The sequence below is a fragment of the Panthera onca genome, chromosome A1 (assembly GCF_046562875.1).
Source record: "Panthera onca isolate mPanOnc1 chromosome A1, mPanOnc1 haplotype 2, whole genome shotgun sequence".
In the NCBI taxonomy this organism is placed as follows: Eukaryota; Metazoa; Chordata; class Mammalia; order Carnivora; family Felidae; genus Panthera; species Panthera onca.
The window spans coordinates 46,785,473-46,806,198 of NC_138339.1; the positions used below are offsets into that span (position 1 = coordinate 46,785,473).

General features: G+C 48.2%; 1 protein-coding gene across 3 annotated transcripts in view; it reads left to right on the top strand.

Moving 5' to 3' along the window:
- LARP1 (La ribonucleoprotein 1, translational regulator) overlaps nucleotides 1-18,178 on the top strand; it is a 54,037-nt gene extending 35,859 nt beyond the window's left edge. Inside the window, exons 5-19 of one of the 3 annotated variants that reach the window (XM_078446176.1) lie at nucleotides 37-165; nucleotides 242-349; nucleotides 548-710; nucleotides 1,612-1,756; nucleotides 4,479-4,653; nucleotides 4,758-4,927; nucleotides 6,793-7,185; nucleotides 7,999-8,122; nucleotides 8,246-8,451; nucleotides 8,918-9,024; nucleotides 9,909-10,060; nucleotides 13,496-13,640; nucleotides 15,195-15,304; nucleotides 15,500-15,627; nucleotides 17,143-18,178. In XM_078446176.1, coding sequence (XP_078302302.1) covers nucleotides 37-165; nucleotides 242-349; nucleotides 548-710; nucleotides 1,612-1,756; nucleotides 4,479-4,653; nucleotides 4,758-4,927; nucleotides 6,793-7,185; nucleotides 7,999-8,122; nucleotides 8,246-8,451; nucleotides 8,918-9,024; nucleotides 9,909-10,060; nucleotides 13,496-13,640; nucleotides 15,195-15,304; nucleotides 15,500-15,627; nucleotides 17,143-17,352 — 2,465 coding nt within the window. In that variant the 3' untranslated portion in view covers nucleotides 17,353-18,178. Of the gene's footprint in view, nucleotides 1-36; nucleotides 166-241; nucleotides 449-547; nucleotides 711-1,611; nucleotides 1,757-4,478; nucleotides 4,654-4,757; nucleotides 4,928-6,792; nucleotides 7,186-7,998; nucleotides 8,123-8,245; nucleotides 8,452-8,917; nucleotides 9,025-9,908; nucleotides 10,061-13,495; nucleotides 13,641-15,194; nucleotides 15,305-15,499; nucleotides 15,628-17,142 lie in introns of all 3 variants that reach the window. The other 2 variants (XM_060634795.2, XM_060634796.2) reach the window with 2 other exon arrangements.
- The last annotated feature ends 2,548 nt before the right edge of the window (nucleotides 18,179-20,726 follow it).

Genomic DNA, 20,726 nt, shown 5'->3' on the forward strand with positions numbered 1-20,726 from the left:
TTCAAGCCTTCTTCATGTGCCCATGCTGTCCTCCAGGGAACAAACACAAGTGGGTTCCATTGCAAATAGACATGAAGCCTGAAGTGCCCAGAGAGAAACTGGTCTCGCGCCCTGCTCGCCCGCCAGAGCCACGGCACACGCCTGCCAACCGAGGGGAGATCAAAGGTATGCGCCGCCCACTGTGGAGGGCCTGGGCATGGGGGTCACCCTCAAGCCTGACCCAGCGCCCCTCTCCCCATAGGGTCTGAGCCTGCCACCTACGTGCCCGTGCCCATGGCCCCCCCCACCCCAGCCTGGCAACCAGAGACCAAACCGGAGCCTGCCTGGCACGACCAGGATGAGACATCGAGTGTGAAGAGTGATGGGGCTGGTGGGGCGCGGGCTTCCTTCCGTGGCCGTGGACGGGGGCGTGGTCGCGGCCGGGGACGCGGCCGGGGTGGCACTCGAAGTACGTGAGGCCCCTTTGGGCTCCGGGATGTCCGAGGGAGCGTGGCGGGGGCGGCGGGCAGGGCTCTCCTCTCCCTTATGGCGCCCATTTCCCCCATAGCCCATTTTGACTACCAGTTTGGCTACCGAAAGTTTGATGGTGCAGAGGGGCCTCGCACCCCCAAGTACATGAACAACATCACCTACTACTTTGACAATGTCAGCAGCACTGAGCTTTACAGCGTGGACCAGGAACTGCTCAAAGACTACATCAAGCGCCAGATGTGAGTGGACAGGAGCCTTCTTCCTGGAGGGATGCTTAGGGGCCCGGGAGCCGTCAGAGGTGGCTGCTGGCAGAGTAGGGATGGGCAGGTCCTTCTGGTGCTAGGGACAGTGCCTGCCCCTGGCTGGAGCTGAAAAAGTTAACCGCTGCTCATCCTTTAAAAGCTAAGTTTTCATAATAAAAGCTAATTTTTCATAAAGGTAATATTTATTGCAAAAGTAATACCATATTCGCCTAAAGAAAATTTAAAATTACCACAACAAAAAGGAGAAGCAGTGTCCAGAGTCCAGCCCTTTGTGCACTTCTGTTTATAATGGCAGCACGGTTAGAATGCTAGCAAACACCTAAGGAGTCCACACAGTTAGCAAGGCTTGCTATTAAGTGCTTTCTAGGCATCCTTTTATTTAGTCCTGCGGCTATCTTGTTCCTACGAGCTGGGTCTTCTCTCCAGTTCGTAGGTGAACAAACAGACCCAGAGTGTTGCCCAGAGTTTCATGGCTAGTATTTCAAGGCACAGATTTGAATCCATTTCTGTCTGATGGCAAAACCCTAGCTCTGAACCACTCTGATGGTCCCTCAGTCGGGGGAGCCATACAAGGAGGTGTATCATTTCAGTAAAGTGCAGTAGTATTTTAGGAGCAGAGGAGAAAGTGGCCAATAACATTGGAACTGGGTTTTAAAGGAAGATGAGGGCTTGGCCAGGCATACGAAGAAGCCGAAGGGCAGGGGGAATGGTTAGGGAGCCATAAAAAGATAGCATCTCTTTTCAGCCTGCAAAATTGTACATTCAGTAGGGTCAGGGTCGGTCAGAGGCTATGTGCGGTGGCCGGGGTGTTCCGAACAAGAAAGGCAGACTCCTAAATGATGCTGTAGCAATCATCTGTCTTCTCCCCTCCACCTAGTGAATACTACTTCAGCGTGGACAATTTAGAGCGAGACTTCTTCCTGCGACGGAAAATGGATGCTGACGGTTTCCTTCCCATCACCCTTATTGCTTCCTTCCACCGAGTGCAGGCTCTTACCACTGACATTTCACTCATCTTTGCGGTAGGTCTCCCTTCCTGGGGCTGGGGTGCAGGGGAAGGAAAGGTCCTTACTTAAGGAGCTAGAGTTTGGGCCACGGCAAAAAACCCTGGAGGAGTCCCCATCTGATGAATTCTGCTAAAGTCGCAGGGCTTGGCCAGCCTCTCTGCCTCCCTTCTTGCCTCTCTCTCTCTCTTATTATGGAAAATTGCAGATATTTCAGAAGTAGACAGCATGGTATGAACCCAGCCTCAGCACTTACCACCTCATGGCCCATCTTACTCCATCTATCCCCCATCTGTGTTTCCTCTTTCAAATTACTTCGCAGAAAATGTCAGGTAACCTGACATTTCATCCACGTTTCAGTACTTATCTCAAAAAGATAAATACCTGCTAAAAACCTAGTCACCATGTCGTTATCACATGTACAAGTATTAATTCCTTCATATGTCCAGATACCCAGCCAGTTGCAAATTCACCCCACTCGTCAAAACTGAGACTCAGGATCCAGACAAGACCCATATGTTGTCTTAAGTCTCCCCTTCCCTTCTCTTTTTTCCTTGCAGTTTATTATTTCAATAAACTGGGTTGTGTATTTTGTCGAGTTTCTCATGGGACACAGTGGTGTCATTTAGCATATTCGTGTATATTCCAAATTTTTTGTAAATTGGTGGTCCAGAAGCCTGATCAGATTCAAGATTCAGGTTTGGGGGGTTTTCCTCCCGTCTTCGTCGAGAGTAAAGATCATGATAGATTCTCTCAGGTGGCACATAGCGTTTCATTTGTTCTCTTGTGCTAGAAGCTGCTATTGATGACTGTCTGGTATTTCATTAGGGATTGTAAAATGGTAAGATTCTAATTCTGTCAATCTGTCTTCATTTGTTACCTGGAATACCTCTTTAAGGAGAAACTTTGCCTCATCAGCTATTCAGTTACCAAGAGGTATGGTTTGTACAGAAAGGGCGGATAAATGCTTGAACTTTCCTTTGTTAACCAGTTTTCAGAATTATGAGTTGATCCTAATAGCTTTAAAGGTTTGGCGCTTGGGATTGTTTTTTTGTTTTGTTTTGTTTTTTGTTTTTGTTTATTTCTTTTTCTTTTTTTCCTTTAGTATCTTTTAGTACCATTACAGTGTTGAAACCTGTGAATTCAAACATACTGCAGTTTTTTCAACCCATTGCAGTTCATATGCTGAATCAAATTGTCCCATCTTTGGCTAGTGGAGCCTTGGTTCATCTTGTGCGTTTCCTGCCTCAGGGGATTGGCCATATTTTCAAGAAATTCTAGGTCCTCTCTTCTGGGGAAATGGTATTTATATACTACAGTCTGAGTTGATTGTTGCTGTTTTGATTGGTCATTGTTTCTGGAGTTGTTTTTTTGTTTTTGTTTTTGTTTTTTTTTTTGTTTTTATGCATCATGAGATAATACTGGTATTTTCTTTTTTTTTTTTTTTTAAGTTTGTTTTTTATTTATTTTGAGAGAGAGTGAGCCAGGGAGGGGCAGAGAGAGAGGCAGACAGAATCCCAAGCAGGCTCTGCACACCCAGCACAGAGCCTGATAGGGGGCTTGACCTTCCAACCGTGAGATCATGACCTGAGCTGAAATCAAGAGTTGGACACTCGACTGACTGAGCTACCCAGGCACCCCTCTACTGATATTTTCCATTACAGTTCAGGACTACAGGATCTTTATTCAACCCCAACTATCTTCTATTTGTAATATTCCTTTATCCTGTGCCCCAAATTCTAATTGCTGATGACATCAACATAATTATTCATTTGTTTTATTCAACAATTTATATAACCTATTCTTGTAATAATAACCTCTACTACTAAAAACAGGTGTTTTTTTTTTATACACTCAAATGACTGTATTTTCAAGTTATTACTTGAGATAATCTCTGTGTGGTCATGTCTCTAACTTGATGTGTATTAGTTTTGTTAGTTTCATTTTGCTCTCGAGTTTTAGGGATTGCTTTTTTCCCCTCTAATTTCTGATTTGTTTTACATTTAGGTAAAACATTTACATGGTTCAAAGTCAACATGGTATATTCCTAGAAGTCTGATTTAAAATTCTCTCACTTCCACTTTTTTCCCTTTATTTTCCTGTAGGCAACTTGTTTTGAATCCTTCCATTAAAAAAAAAAACCTAAGTAAAAGTCTCTCTGTGTATTTATATCCTACCCCTTTCTTAGTTAAATGACAGCATATAGTGCCTGTATTTCTTCACCTGTTTTTTGTTTTCACTTACTAACTCTGGGAGCTGACCGCATAGTAGTACATAATAGGAAGATGCTCTTCATTCTTATTTACAGTTGCATATATATCTTTTCGTGTATTTGCCAGCGTATCTTTGGTATAGATTTCTAGAAGTGAGAAGCCTGCACTAAAGGGCAAATTGCCGGATTCCTTTTCTCCAGAGGTTGGCCTTTGCATTCTCACCAGCAGAATAGGAGAGTGCCTCTTTCCCCAAACTGTCTGTGCCAGTATTTCTCTGGGGGCAGATTCCTGGATGCAGAATGGCAAGGTCAGGGGGCAGGTGGGTTTTTCATGTTGGTACCCTCCTACAAGTTTGCACAGCTCCTTTGCCCACCAGCTGTGGAAGATGGTGCCAGTTTTCTTATACCCCTGCCAGCACCAGACTCCTGCCTGAGCTCGTGGGGCCCAGTCCTTCATCTGCCAGCTTCCAAAAACCTCATTCTGTCCAAGTCTTTTCTCTGCATCGTCTCCCTCCTTCTCTCCTGCAGGCCCTAAAGGACAGCAAGGTGGTGGAGATCGTTGATGAGAAAGTGCGCAGGAGGGAGGAGCCGGAGAAGTGGCCTCTTCCTGGTCCCCCAATAGTGGATTATTCCCAGACCGATTTCTCCCAGCTTCTCAACTGCCCCGAGTTTGTGCCCCGTCAGCACTACCAGAAGGAGACAGGTAGGTACTGCAGACCTGTAGGTGCCTTCCTGTTGTCCTTGTCGCCCAGCCAACTGGCATCAAGAGGACTAGAAGGTTGAGGGTCTCACCTTTCCACCCTTCAGAGTCTGCACCTGGTTCTCCCCGCGCAGTCACCCCAGTGCCAACCAAAACAGAGGAGGTCAGCAACCTGAAGACACTGCCCAAGGGCCTGTCTGCCAGCCTGCCTGACCTGGATTCTGAGAACTGGATTGAAGTGAAGAAGAGACCGCGGCCGTCCCCAGCACGACCCAAGGTGTGTGGGACGTGGGCTGGAGCATGGAGAGGGGATATCGCCTGGGTACAGGGCTCTGAGGGGCTAGCTGGCAGGCTGGGTGGCTCAAGGTGGCGATGTGACCTGAGGTCAGCAGTGACTGCAGGAAAGCTGGTAGGACTGTTTCCCTTTCCAGTGAGGACCACTGCTCAGGATAGCCCTAGCTGAGTGGGATTTTCCATGGGAAGAAATCATACAGCCCCTGGCAGCAGTGTCCCAGGTTTCTTGATGTTTGGCTCTTATTTTTGACCCATCTAAATTTGCTGGGGCTGCTTTAATGCCCAGGTGTGTCCTCATTGTCCCCTGTATAAGCCCCTCAGGCCCTCTGAAGAGGGAAGGGAGAGGAAACAGACACAGGGCCTGGATGTAGCGTTAGTCTAGACTAGAGCACCAGTCTCCTGTCACCGATGGCTGTTGACCTTGGGCAGCTCGTTTAATATCTCAAGTTTTTAGTGTTCCCATCTTCACATGAAAGAAAGGAGGGCTTAGACTGCTCTAGAAATTATAAAGCAATATGCCAGTAGTGTGCATTGAGTCCACTGTTAGAGAACGGTTTCCATTTCCGACTAAAATGAGTGCCCCCTTTCCAGAAGCGGATGTGTGCTCTGTCCCATCCCCCACCTCCTCTTAAAGATCTCTTTGGTCTGAGGCTTGTAAGGAGGCTTCATAGATGACCTTGGACTTTGGGGTCTGAAATTCTGTGCCCCCTTTTCCATTGTGCCACTGTGACTGTCTCCCTTGTTGCCCTCTTGTTCAAACCCCAACTTCCCTATCTCTTCTGGCTGTGATCCTTTGACCACAGAGTGTCAGGGATCAGGCCGGAGTCCTGAGGACCTTTAGGAGGTCCAGGCTTCCAGACTGTGAAGGCTTTGGAAAGACAGGCAGGCTTAGCCCCCATTCCAGAGCAGAGCCCCACTTGCACCTGGCCTATTTGAACCTTAAAATCGAGTAGGTTTGGAGTTTACATGGGAAGCTTTTTGCAAAGCATGGAATTGACTTTTTGGATATAGATTATGAGGTAGACAAATGCTTCTGCGCCAAAGTCTCAGATAAATTCAGTCTAGCAACGGTCTGAAATATTTTGCTGAAAGCACCTTGTTGTCTCTTGCATCTGGAACATGCTGTTCTTCCTGCCTAGCACACTCTTGGTCCCTGCCTTCACCTGGCTTACTTACACTCATCCTTCAGTAATTACAGCTCCCCGGAAGCGTTCCCTGACTGTCCCCACCTCTAGTTCGTTAATAAGTGTTTCTCCCTATGTACTCCACAAATTCTATTTATAGTTAGTCTTTACCAATACCACATTACACTTGGCTGGCTGGTTGTTTGACTTTTTCTCCCACTAAACTGTGAGCTCCTGAAGTTCAAGAATTGTGTCTTGTTCATTATTCTGCTTTTAGGTTCTTCATTCAGGGCCTGGTGCCAGTGGGTGCTTGCTCACTCATCAGATAGTTGAACATCTGCTGTTGCTAGGTCCCAGTCTAGGTACTGGGGATATGATGAAAAGCAAGGCAGCTGTGGCCCTTGCCTCATGAAGCTTCCGTTTTCTTAGATTTTGGATAGATGGAACAGATGGATCAACCTGTTGAACTTCTGCTGTGTGCTCACTCCCAGGCTAGGTAAATGAGAGCACAGGTGGCTGCAGGGAACTTGTCACCTCATTGTTTATGAGTGACTGTGTTGTGAGCCGGGAGAGAAGAAACCTGGAGTCCTAGGGGACTGGCTCCAAAGCTGACAGCTGCAGCTTGGTGGCATGGCCAGTGCCTCTCTCTTCGGCGGACAGCTACAGAGGCCGGTCCGAGGGCGCCCTGGTGATTCCCTCTCCCCTTGGTCTGTCCCCATTTTAGAAGTCCGAGGAGCCCAGGTTCCTCCACCCGACCTCTCTGCCTCCGCAGCTGCCCGCTCAGCAGCTGACGTCCAAGGAGCAGGATGAGCAAGAGGAACTGGATTTCCTGTTTGACGAGGAGATGGAGCAGATGGATGGGAGGAAGAACACCTTCACCGCCTGGTCTGATGAGGACTCTGACTATGAGATCGATGACCGGGATGTCAACAAGATCCTCATCGTCACCCAGACGCCACCTTACATGCGCCGGCACCCCGGGGGGGACCGCACTGGCAACCACACCTCTCGTGCCAAGATGAGCGCCGAGCTGGCCAAGGTCATTAACGACGGGCTCTTCTACTACGAGCAGGACCTGTGGACTGAGAAGTTCGAACCTGAGTATTCCCAGATCAAGGTGAGGCTCAGACATGGCACTGGGGGTGGAGCCTGGGGTACCTGTAGCGTGTGGGACAGGGGAAGGCTGATGAGCGGTGTGGCCTTGGGCACAGAGCCTCAGTTGTCCTCGTGTATGGAAAGGGGGTGGTGATGGATGCCCTGCTGGGGCATTCGGTGAGAAGAGACATGTAAACACTTTGTAAGCTGTGCCAGAGCAGGAGATGACTGTTGTGCCAGCTGAGCATTGTGTTTAAGGTCGTAACAGTCGGCCAGATGCCAGTGGGGAAGAGAATGAAGATTCGATTGGCACTTCTAGTCTCAAATATTTAGGCCCATATAAAAGTTTAAAGGCCTTTTAAGGCACTTGTTTTGAGTAGAGAAGATAGAGAAAAGACAGGCTTTTTAAAAATCACTGTTGCCCGGAAACAGTCAAAACTTTCTGTAGGTTTTTACAGAGCGACTGTGTGTGGTGGTAGGTGGGCCTGAGGGGAGCCTGTGGAGCAGGTAGCGGTGTGTTTGGTGGAGGTGAGGAGACAGTGGTGAGAAGCAGGTCGGGGGTCTGCAGTGAGTTCCGGGGAGCTGAAGTCCTCGTCTCGGTCTTGCCGTAGAGAGGGCCGGGCGGGCCCTAACCCCTTCTGGGTGGGCACACTCGTGCCCTGGTAACTGGGGGTGGGGAGTGGGGAGGCTGCCGCTGAGAGCCTGGGGACCAGAATTCCACGTATGTGGACGTGGGAACTGCCCTTTGCAACTTCCTGCAGGTCCCGATTCCTAAACAGGCTGGGGCAGTCTTCTTACTAACCTCTTCTCCCCACCCATCTTGTATCCTCTGCAGCAAGAAGTTGAGAACTTCAAGAAAGTCAACATGATCAGTCGGGAGCAGTTTGACACACTAACCCCAGAGCCCCCCGTGGATCCCAACCAGGAGGTCCCTCCTGGGCCACCTCGCTTCCAGCAAGGTGAGAGGTGACACCTGGAACCCTGGCCTGGGTGGGAGGGTCTGCAGCCCTTCAACGGGGAGCCTTCCAGGGACAGACGGTCACAGGCCTACCCCTGCTTACTGGCCTGCTCTGCCTCTGCAGTTCCCACTGATGCCCTGGCCAACAAATTGTTTGGTGCTCCTGAGCCTTCCACCATCGCCCGTTCTCTACCAACCACTGTCCCGGAGTCGCCAAACTACCGCAACGCCAGGACCCCCCGCACTCCCCGGACACCACAGCTCAAAGACTCAAGTCAGACATCACGGTTTTACCCAGTAGTGAAAGAAGGACGGACACTAGACGCCAAGGTGAGGCTCTTCTGCCGGGCTGCTAAGAGTCTTGGGCTCACTTCACCTCTTTCCCGTGCTTTGCTTTTTACCCTTGCTTAAGCCGGGAGACTGCCAGATCCCAGACCTGCTCTGTATTCTTAGGCAGCTGGCCCCCCCCCCCCCCCCCCACCCCGGATCAAGTGGCCACATCTGAAGAAGGGACCAGGTGTGGGAGTGGTGATTCCATGTAGCCAGGATAAGGCCTCAGGAAGATGGACCAGGAGTGGGTCCTTAGGGCTCCCAAGCCTCAATTTCCTCACCTGTGAAATAGGCATACCAGTTCCTGACTCATAACTGTGGACATCGTGTGAGAGAATAGATATGAAAATGCTTTGTAAATTGTGAAATAACTCACACACATGAGAGGTCTTGGTCCTACAAGTGCTTGGTGCTCCTAGATTTCTGTGAGTGCGATTAATAACAAATTCTGGACTGGCCTTTGCAGATGCCTCGGAAAAGGAAGACAAGACACAGCTCGAACCCGCCCCTGGAGAGTCATGTGGGCTGGGTGATGGATTCCCGTGAGCACAGGCCCCGGACTGCTTCCATCAGGTGCCAGGGCAGTGGGGAGGAGAGATGAGGCCGACTGCAGGATGGGTGGGAAAGCCAAGCAGCTGATGGGACCAGGAAGAACGAACCTCTTCGGTCTGTAAATTAAAGAAAGGGACCGTTAATCTAAATCCAAAAATCTGGAGGAGTCTAGAGAACTTAATCCAGAGCCTGGGAAGATTTTCCTAAAGAAGTGGTGTTGCATCTACACGGGACCAGAGTGTCTTCAGAGAGAGAATGTTTGTGAATGATTTCAAAAGTGTGTATCTGCTGCCTGCCCCAGGATGGGGCGGTCATTAAATAAAAATACAGATTCGTGGGCCCTGCCCTCGATCTACTGATTCAGCTTCTGGGGGTAGGGTTTAGGTGGCTTCCCCCATCCCCCAACCCCCAGCCCCAGGAAAATTGTCCCAGTGTTCTCTGTTCAAGAGCAAGGTTTGGAAGCCATTGACCTATATATGCACTCTACTCCCTGCAAAGATGGCACAGACTGAGAATGGTCATGGTTTTAAAGAAAACATATAGATGGATTAACCCATAATAGCTTATCAAAGAAAGTTGAATGTGGACTCTGGATAAATAAATGCTTAGAAGCTCAGGTTTGGGCATTGTGCCAATCTGGGATGTTAAACAGCCCCGTGACTCAGGACAAGTCTCCCAGTCTCTGTAAGCCTCACTGACTGCTTTGTAAAACACACCAAAGGTCTGTGCAAAGAGTGATTTGGGCCCGTGGATGTAAGTTAAGGACCTAGCACAGTACTTGGGTCTCTTTGCTGCCCTATGAGAAGCTAGATCTTGGCTGATGGAAGGACCAGAGGGGCCCCTCCTAAACTGATGGCTAGCTGCTCCAGGGAACCTGGTGACATTGTCTCTTTCCTGACCTCTAGTTCCAGCCCCTCAGAAGGGACACCTGCAGTTGGCAGCTATGGCTGTACCCCTCAGTCATTGCCCAAGTTCCAGCATCCTTCCCACGAGCTGCTCAAGGAAAATGGCTTCACACAACACGTCTACCACAAGTATCGTAGGCGCTGCCTTAACGGTAAGAAGCACAGGGGCAGAGGGGCTGAGCCTCTGGGTCCACTACTTAGATCTGAGTGTAAGGGTGGTGGAGCAGGTGATTGTTTTCTCTGACCTTAGATCAAAAAGTGACACGACATTGCAACAAGAAGGATTGGAGCTAGACTCAGGCCATGTAGTTGGGAATACAGAAAGCTAAAAGAATCTGCTACTCAGAATATTTTGTTCCTTGATCTTCCTCTACGGATAATAAAAAAGATATCAAAAGTTTACCTTTTTTTACATTTTTTACATTTTTTTACATTTTTAAGTGGTTGTGAAGAAGAAAGAGAACTTTTGACAGAGACAATATCTGGCCTGTAAAGCCTAAAACATTTACTCTCTGGCCTTTTGTGGGAAAGAGTTTGCTGACCCCTGCTCTAGAAGATGGTATAGGGAAATAAGCTTTCTAGATACTCTCATGTGTTTCTTTTTATCACAGAATGAGATTTTATTTTATTTTATTTTATTTAAAAAAAATTTTTTTTACATTGATTTATTTTTGATAGAGGTAGAGCACAAGTGGGGGAGGGGCAGAGAGAGAAGGAGACACAGAATCCGAAGCAGGCTCCAGGCTCCGAGCTGTCAGCACAGAGCCCAACGCACGGCTCGAACTCACAAACCGCGAGATCATGACCTGAGCCGAAGTCGGAGGCTTAACTGACTGAGCCACCCAGGTGCCATGAGATTTTTTTTTTTTTTTTTAATTTTTTTTATTTTTTAGAGAGTGAGTGAGTGGGGGAGAGGGGCAGAGGAGGGAGAGAGAGAATTTTAAACAGACTCCATGCTCAGAACAGAGCCCATTGCAGGGCTTGATCTCACAAACCCCGGGGATCATGACCTGAGCTGAAATCTGGAGTTGAAGGCTCAACCGACTGAGTCACCTGGCTCCTGAAATGTCTTTTAACTATAGATTTCTGTCAGGTTGGCTGTAAAGATGCTCAAAAGCAATCTTCCCCACCCTCCCCCCCCCAATTTTTTTTTAGAGAGAACAGTGGGAGGGGCAGAGAGAGGGGAAGAGAGAATCCCAAATAGTCTCTGTGCTATGAGCACAGAGCCTGACGCAGGGCTCGATCCCACGAACCATGAGATCATGACCTAAGTTGAAAGAAATCAAGAGTCAAGACGCTCAACCGACTGAGCCACCCAGGGGCCCCACAGAAGCAATCTTTAAAAATTTTCTTTTTAATGTTTGTTTATTTTTTGAGAGAGGCAGAGTGTGAGTGGGGAGGGGCAGAGAGAGAGGAGACACAGAATCTGAAGCAGGCTCCAGGCTCTGAGCTGTCAGCACAGAGCCCGACCTGGGGCTCGAACCCACAAGCTGTGAGATCATGACCTGAGCCGAAGTCAGACACTCAACTGACTGAGCCCTAGGCAACCCCCCACAGAAGCAGTCTTAATGCTCCCTTGTATTAATTTGCCTCACCTCTTTTCATTTAGCAAAACATGGCTGCTAAGTGCTTCTTTCGTCTGCCTTACTTCCCTCTGCGTTTGTGTATGACAGTTTTATTGAGATAGGATTCACATACTATACAGTTTACCCATTTAAAGTGAAAGGTGCTGTGACTTTTAGTATATTCAGGAGTTGCACGTCCATCAGCAGAATCGATTTTAGAACGTTTTCATTACCCCAGAAAGAAACCCTGTGCCCCTGACCAGTCATTTCCCATCCCCGCCCCCACAGCTCCTTCCGTGCCTGCACAACCACCAGTCTGAATGGTTTGCCTTTTGTGGGCTTTTCGTATAGATAGAATCCTGTATCACACCATTCTTTGTGACTGGTTTCTTCCCTTAGCATACTGTTGTCACATTTCATCTATATTGTAGCATGGTGTCGGTACTTTATTCCTTTTCCTTGCCAGATAATATTCCATTATTATGGGTATGGCCTGTTCTGTTTATTTGTTTGTCAGATGATGGACATTTGGATTGCCACTTTTTGTCTGTCATGAATAGTGCTGCTGTGAATATTCGTGTACAAGTTTTTGTGTGGACATAGGTTTTCATTTAGCTTGGATAGAAGAGCGGAATTGCAGGGTCATATGATAGCTATGTTTAAACCTTTGGAGGAATCGTGAGACTGTTTGCCAAAGTGGGGGCACCATGTTTTCGTTCCTGACAGCAGTATATAGGGCTTCTGGTTGCTCCAATCCTCCCAGCACTTGGTATTGTCTGTCTTTTTTATTACAGCCGTCTTCATAGGCTTGAAGTGATAAGTGATACCTCCTTACGGTTTTGATTTGCATTTTCCTGGAAGCCATAACGTTGAAAATTTTTTTCATGTGTTTATCGGCCCTTTGTATACCTTTGGAGAAATGTCTATTCAGATCCTTTGCCTATTTTTTGACTATTATTTGCCTTTATTAACAAGTTATAAGAGTTTTTTATAGATTCTAGGTACAAGTCTCTTACCAGATTCATGAGTTGTAAATACTTTTTCCCCACCCTGTGGGTTGATTTTTCATGTTGTTGATAGTGTTCTTTGAAGCACAGAGGTTTTTAGTCTCTCTCTTTTTTTTTTAATTTATTGAGAGAGTGTGCATGCACACGAGTGGGGGAGGAGAAGAGGGAGAGGAAGACAGATTCTTAAGCAGTCTCCGTGATCAGTGCAGAGCCAGAAACGAGGCTCGATTTCATCATGACCGTGAGATCATGACCTGAGACAAAGTCAAGAGTCAGACGCTTAACCAACTGAGCCATCCAGGCACCCCAGGTTTTTAGTTTTTAGTTTTTAATTTTTTTTAATGTTTTATTTATTTTTGAGAGAGAGAGAAAGAGCCAGAGTGTGAGTCAGGGAGGGGCAGAGAGGAAGACACAAAATCTGTAGCAGGCCCCAGGCTCTAAGCTGTCAGCACAGAACCTGACACAGGGCTCGAACCCAGAAACCATGAGAGCATGAACTAGTCGAAGTCGGATGGATGCTTAACCGACTGAGCCACCCAGGTGCCCTTTTAGTTTTTTTAATGATACTAAATTTATCTATTCTTCTGTTGCTTTTGCTTTGGTATTGTGTATTTTTAATGGTACCATTTTGTAATTGTTGGATTCCTAAAATAATTGTTGGTGATGACTAATCAGTGTAATTTGTTGGATTGTCAGATTATTTGTTCATGCTTTTCCTTATTCTGACTACACTTGAGAGCAGTAGCATTTGAGATGAAGAGCTAGACCAGGCTGGCCTGATTTAGAAGCTGATGCCACCTGCTTGTGGCGAGGCTCAGGCCCTGCTGCCAAGGCAGCAGGGCCTGACACGGAATAGCGCTTAATGACCGTCTCCTGAAAGACTGAAAGGACAGGGGATGAGCAAGGGAATTGGGGGGGACAGGAGAAAGGACCAAAGTCTGACCCCAGGAGCATTTGTCCCCTCAACACGGGCAGCCTGGCCCTGAAAGGTCTTTCCTCTTCTGTCCCCAATCAGAGCGGAAACGCTTGGGCATTGGCCAGTCTCAGGAGATGAACACTCTCTTCCGCTTCTGGTCCTTCTTCCTCCGAGATCACTTCAACAAAAAGATGTATGAGGAGTTTAAGCAGCTTGCTCTGGAGGATGCCAAAGAAGGCTACAGGTGAGCAGGATGTGAGGAGTGTGGCCGGGGGGGCGCTGCTGGCGGGTCTTGTGGGAGGTGAAGCGTTCCTGGTGGGTCTGCCTCCAGAGCTATAACCAGAAATCTGTTTTGCATACACATTTGCTTTATAAAAACATGATTATTTTTGAATGAGTAATATGTTTACATGGTTCAAAATTCAAAGAGGACAGAGGTCATATAGTGAGAAGTCTCCTCATCCCTGTCCCCATGCCATCTAGTTGCTTTCTCCACAGATAGCCAGCATGGTCAGAATCCCGAGGGGCTTTCCTAAAAATATTTGCTTGTGTGAGCAAGGACATACCTATAGTCTCCCACCACCCTACTGTTGTTTACCCAAAGTATAGCTTCTATTAGATAATAATTTGTACCGTACTTTTTAATGTATTTAGATCATCACATGAATGCCTTTTTGTATCTTACCATTTATAAGCATGAGCGTGTTTCCACGTTGTTAAAGTATTTAACTTTTAAAACTTTCTTACAGAAATTCTTACATACCTTTTGCTGAAAGTTTAGAAAATATAGATAAGATCATTTGAAAATTCCAACTCCCAGAGATAACCATTGTTAATATATTTAAGTGTGTGGCCTTCTAGACTTTGTATGCATGGGTAGATGTAAAATTTACATATTTGTTTATAAAATGGGCCCATTCTGATGTAACACTTTGAAACCTGTCTTTTCCACTTGGTGATATATCATAAGCATCTCAGTATCCATCAGTGTGTATTTACATTATAATTTTTTTTAATGTTTTATTTTTGAGAGAGAGAGACAGAATGTGAGCAGGGGAGGGGCAGAGAGAGGGGGAAACACAAAATCTGAAACAGGCTCCAGCTGCTCTGAGCTGTCAGCACAGAGCCCGGAGCGGGGCTCGAACCCACGAACCATAAGATCATGACCTGAGCTGAAGTCAGACACTCAACTGACCGAGCCACTCAGGGGCCCCATACGTTATAATTTTTAATAGCTTATATTCTGTTGTACAGATTTACATTATTTTTCTTAACTGTCTCTTTAAGACATTTAAGTTTTGTTGAATAATGTTAATGAACAGTTTTGTACATCTGTAAAATGGAAACAATGTATTTTTGGTCCCCTCCTTGACATGTTCCTAAAAGTAAAATTTCTGAAGTCAGATAAACAAACCTGCTAATTGACATGGTCACGTGACTTTGTGGAGAGCTCATCTCAGGGTATTGGCAAACTTGTTCTGTGATGGGACAGATAAGAAATATGTAAGGCTTTGCAGACATAGGGTCTCTGTCGCAACTACTCAGCTCTGCTCTTACAGCAATTGAATGTGGGCAGAGGGCTGTTGTTTGGCTGAAGTTTGCTGACCCCTGGCAAACAAACCATAAACTGCTAGACCCACTTAGACTAACGTTAAATGTTAGCCTTCTTAAGGATTTTTTACCATTTTTTCAATAATCCACGTGCTTAAACCATTTCCTCATTCATTTATTATGCAGGTGCAATCCAGTTTTACAAATAAACTGTGTCCTGATTTCACTGACTTGTGCTCTCCTACAGATATGGTTTGGAGTGCCTTTTTCGATACTACAGTTATGGCCTGGAAAAGAAGTTCCGGCTAGACATCTTCAAGGATTTTCAGGAAGAGACGGTGAAGGACTATGAAGCTGGTGAGAGCCAGAGTTGGACTCTGCAAGCCCCAGTCATCTAGGCCTTTTCTCCCTCCTCCCTCCCCGGGGCCACCTGGGTCTGGCTGTGTGTCAGTCACCTCACACCTCCCGCTCCCCTGAACCTCTTAATTCTCAACTCCTCACCAGCCCCGCTTCTCTCTACCTCTCTCCACCTCTGCCTCCTCTTTCCTGTAGGCCAGCTCTATGGGCTGGAGAAGTTCTGGGCCTTCTTGAAATATTCCAAAGCCAAAAATTTGGACATTGACCCCAAACTTCAAGAATACCTCGGCAAATTCCGACGTCTCGAAGACTTCCGAGTGGATGTGAGTGAAAGTCTCTTGTCTTTCTCACCCTCGTTGTCCTGGAAAGAAAACTGGACCAGAGGTCAGGATACCTGGGTTCTGGTCCCAGCTATGCCACTAGCCCAGAGACCCTTTTCCCCCATTTTGGCCTTAGTTTCTTTGCCTGTAAAGTAGAGAGTGAGAAGTGGACACTGACAGCCAATTGAAGGGGATTATGCAAGTTGCTCCTCCCTCCTTCCCATGGTCCTATAGCTAAACCATCATAATGCTCTCTTTTATCTTAGTATGCCCTGGTTAGCCTGGGATGAGTGCCCTAGTAAACGTACTTGCTTTTTCTGGAAGAGGCCAGTTCCAACCCCGCACCAACACAACCCCTGTCTTCTTGGAGCGGGTGACTCAATGGTGACATCCAGTGGTGGGTCAGGGTTATTGCTACTGGGTATAATCAGGGAAGCGGTAGCTTTGAGTCATGGATGTCAGTCAGAGACTCCAGAAATGAGTGAGACTCGTTCTTTCAAAGACTTTATAATATAGGAGAGATGTACCAGTCATCTTATTCCCTTGAAACCTTTTAGCCAAAAGACAAATAGCAATAATAGTCCTCTCATCTATTAAAAAATTGCCATTAATTGAGTGATTACTGTGTCCCAGGAGCTGTGTTAGGCACTTGATATTGACCTCATTTTAATCTTTATAATGTGGTGAAGGAGGCAGAGTTCATTGTTACAGTTGCTGTACCCATGGATAAATGGAAACCCGTAGCCACCCAGTTAGATAGTGGCAGTGCCCTTCAGGCCTCCCAGTATAAAGATGAATCTGTTGTTTTCTGTCCTTAAGCACTTCCTCCTCTGGGGGTTGGAGGGGCATGTGTGCAGAGAAGCCTTGCAGTGGGAAGACCTGTGGAAGTGGGACTAGAAGGGCTCAGCTTTGACCCTCAGAAAGGGAAGGAAATGTCCTTGAGGTCACCAGACCTTTGGCAGCGGTAAGGCCAGACTGGATCATGATCTCTTAGATCAGTGTCCTCTTTCTGGCCTGGAAGGGGATAAGGCAGAGCCCAGGAGCATGTGGGCCTTCTGAGCTGAGACGTCTTAGCATATTGCATATTGCCACATTCCATGCATCATTGCCTGAGAAGCGATCCCTTCTCAGAGGAGAGCAGAAACTTGTGTGGGTGAAGGCCTGGGCTTCAGAGTTAGATAGATGGGCCTAGTCCTGCCTTGTCTCCACCAGTTATGTAATTTATGCAGCCCTGGGCAAATTATTTTTCTGTGCTTCACTTTCCTCATCTGTAAAATGGGATGATTGTGTCTCCATCAAAGGGTGGTGTAGACTCCCTGAGTGGGTTCTTGTGCATAAAGTAGCATGGGTCTTTGGCATCTTGGCATGGAGATGTGCCTCATAAACTGGTAATTAGTTTTTAAGGTTATAACTGTTATCTGCATTTGGAGGTAAGAAGTCTCTAGAGAGCCAGCCATGGCAAGGAAAGGGGTATGGGTAGTGGCCCCTGGTCACCTGTGACTTCCTCCTCTGTTACAGCCCCCCATGGGTGAGGAGGGCAACCACAAACGACACCCAGTGGCGGCAGGAGGTGGCGGCGGTGAGGGCAGGAAGCGGTGCCCTTCCCAGTCTTCCAGCAGGCCCTCCACCATGATCAGCCAACCCCCCACACCACCCACTGGCCAGCCCGTCCGGGAAGATGCCAAATGGACAAGCCAGCACTCGGACACACAGACTTTGGGAAAGTGAAAAAGCCCCTTAGCCCTGGGGTTTTGGAGGGGGGGATGGGGGGTTGGGTAAGAGTCCATGGGGGTGCCCAGTCCCAGGAGAGGGGACAGAGAAGGGACAGGCCTAGAGTCATTAGCATGGGCCTTTGTGCTGAGTAGCAACATGTACACCATTTGGGCTATCAGAGGTACCCCTGGGCAGGAGCCTCCACACACCCCCTTCCCCCTCCTCTCTCCATGACTCTTCACATCCTAGCTTCTTCTAAGGGGGGAGGGAAAGGGGGGAGATTTTTTTTATATATATATATATATATATATATCAAGTTTTAAATTATTGATAGTTCGTCTGGATTACCAAAATCACTCTGCAGCCCTGCCCACGGCTGGTAAGCCGTAACCCTGGTTCCCACCCACAGCCTCCTCCTGCTCCCCCTCAACCAACTATGCAGCCCACAAGAAGGCCCTGTGGGCCCCATTGCCCAGCACTGTCCCATGGAAGGCTCTGGCAGCGTCCCTGGGCCCCACGAGCACCAGCCCCCTCATCATCTGGGGCTTACCATCACCATGTTCTCCCCCTGCTGTCCCCACCATGCCCTTCTGCCATGTTCTGGGAGAAGGAAACCAAAGGATCTAGAAGTGGGAGTGGGGGAAGGTTTCAGCCTCTCTCCACTCCCCTCTCCCTATGCCCCTTACTCCCCAGCCCAGAGAGACGCTGCTCATACCAGAAAAGACTATTGAAAGATGATTTATTTTATTTTTCTCTGACCTTTCCATCCTTGGAAAAATGGAAAAACAAACAAAAAAAAAAAAACAAAAAACAAAAACAAAAAAACAAAAAAAAGACAAAATCGACCATAAAAGACCAAAAAAATAAATCAGAAAACCCCCACCTAATCCACAGAAAGTGATGTCTTTCCCCTGCCCTTGGATTTTGTTTTGTTTTGTTCTTGGAAATAATATTTTTTTAAAAGTTGCCTTATTGTGGAGCGGGAATCTGAAATACCCAAATGCCTGTTTTCCTCGGTGGAGTCAACTCGAAGAGCTCACACCTTCTCTGGATGTGCCTGGGCTGGATTGGCTAGAATCTTTCTCTGGACTGAGTTGCATGTACAGTGCCTCCTGCCTACAGGCAAGAGGGTTGGGGGCGGCTCAGATCAGAGCCTTGCCTGAAATACCCCTACTGTTGCATCGTTCAAAGCTGACGTCCTGTGTCTATACACTGCTGCCACTGTCGTGTCCTCGCTCTGCTTGCTGTTGCTTCACGACAGGCCCCGTCCTGCCGTGACACCCTTCATCTGCCCTCGGATCCCCAAGGCCAAGCGTGCTTCAAACTGTTGAAGAAGAGCATTGGCCTGGATCTGGGACACACTTGGCCTCAGCTTGACCGTCTCCCCAACCTCAAAGGGGAAAGGTGAACACCTGGCAGCTGAGGCTTGGAAATACGTTGCCCTGAAAGATCTGAGGCCTCGAGGAGGCTCTGTCTCATCAAAGGTGGAGAAGGATGCCATTCTCCCTGGGGTCTGGTGGGGTCTCCCCATCTTGAATCCCCCTTCTGCAAGCCATCTGTGCCCATCCTCCAACTGACCCTGCCTGGGAACGAGGGACAAGGAGGATTTGGGGGCTGGGGGGAATCCTGCCAGTTGGAGAAGCCCCGCGGCAGGAAGGTATATGTGGACATAGAGTATACCTGACTTCTCTTCTCCAGCCACTGACTGCTTGGGTTGGGCTGTGAGTGATAATGGACTGGCTGGAGTCTACTGGCATCCGAAGCTAGGGAGGGTGACCGAAGGACTGACCCACACAGACTGGGCTGTGTGTTGGGTGCGGGCGTGATGACATAGTCACCCCCAGTGTGGACCGGGCAGCACAGAGAAGTTGATGGTAGTGTTGCTCAGTTGCTGACACTTCATTGGCCCTCTTTTTAACTGTTTCCTCTGCTGGGCCCGAAGATTGGGAGTCGGAGACAGTATCCCAGGCTGGCAAGGGCTTGCCCTCTGTCACGGGCACCTCATTGCTTTGAGCCTGTGCCCTCTCCCACCTCTGCCCTCCCAGTGGTTATTGTGTGGGGAGCCCACCTCAGTTCCTGTTACCCAGTTGTCTCGAAAGCCAAGGATGAGTGTGTCTGGTCACTGCTCTAAAAGTGGGATCTGAGGCCTTTCCCTGCCCAGTCTGGTGCCTGCCCCCCGTTGTACCAGACACTGGACTCCTGCGCCCCCTCCTCCTTCCCTTTATCCCCCTTCTTTGCTTCGGGTCGCTCAGCCCAGTACTGTATCCAGCACCATAGAACCTCAGTGTTTGTCCTCTGCTGGGTTTGGGGGCACAAGGAAGCCTTGGGGGTATGGGGAAAGGCTGTTCTTATCTTGAGTTTACTCCCAGGCCAGGGGGCTGCCATTCCCTCCCTGATCCTCCCACAGACACCCCAGAGGGAGGAAGCCCCTTTGGGGTGGGGAGGTGAGGACTTCATCTCAACGTAGGCTGAGGATGGGGGGGGAGAGGGCTTTTTTTTTTTTCTTTCTTTCTTTTTTTGTAACATGTTAGGAGTTAATGTTGCAAAGAGTAGTTTACATCTTCACTTTCTGAAGACACTTGAATTTAGGACCGACGTATCTGTGACAGGCATGCCGGGAGCGGCCAGAGCCATCAGGGTTGGCCGCTCCACACCCACCACCCTCCTGTGGGGGTCCAAGACCTGAGACACAAAGCAGCAGCCTGCCCAAACCCTTCTGCTCATCCTGTACCCTTCCACGATCGGTCCATACCAGGACGACCTTTGGGCATCAAACATCACAAGGTCTGTGTGCCTCAGCCCTGCTAAGGGGCCGGTTTCTTTCGCCCTCTCCTGAATCTGGGAGCAGATGCACTACCAGAAGAGAGGGGCTGCCTGGGCCTGCCCCAGCCTGGACCCCCGGGGCTCAGGTCCAGGTGCCGAGCCCCCATGTCAAAGTTGTTAACGTTTTTGTTTTGTTCCATTGTAGCTCTTTTTTTTTTCCCCTTTCCTGATGATGATTTTACAAAAGAAAGTAAGCTGCTCAGAAGGCCCTAGAAGTGGGGAGGAGGGGCAAGGAAGACGAGCTAGGGCGGGTGAGGGTGTTTTTTTGCCAAAAAGCCTGGGTACAACGGTCTGGGTCATCTGGTGCCCTCCTGAGTGGGACCCCAAAGTGTATCCTGTCTGGAAGGGTCCCTGGATTTATTTGCCCCAGCCCCCGCCCTCTCCTTCAGCCATGTTGATGGCAGAGGCAGAGAAGATCAGAACTTATAGCCCATTTCTCACTGGAGAGGAAAACTTGTCATCTGGCTTTGCGGAGAAGGTTCCACCTTATGCTCATAGTACATTATCTTTACCATGTGCTAGGATATCACATTTAAAAGGACAAAAAAAAAAAATGTAAAATACTT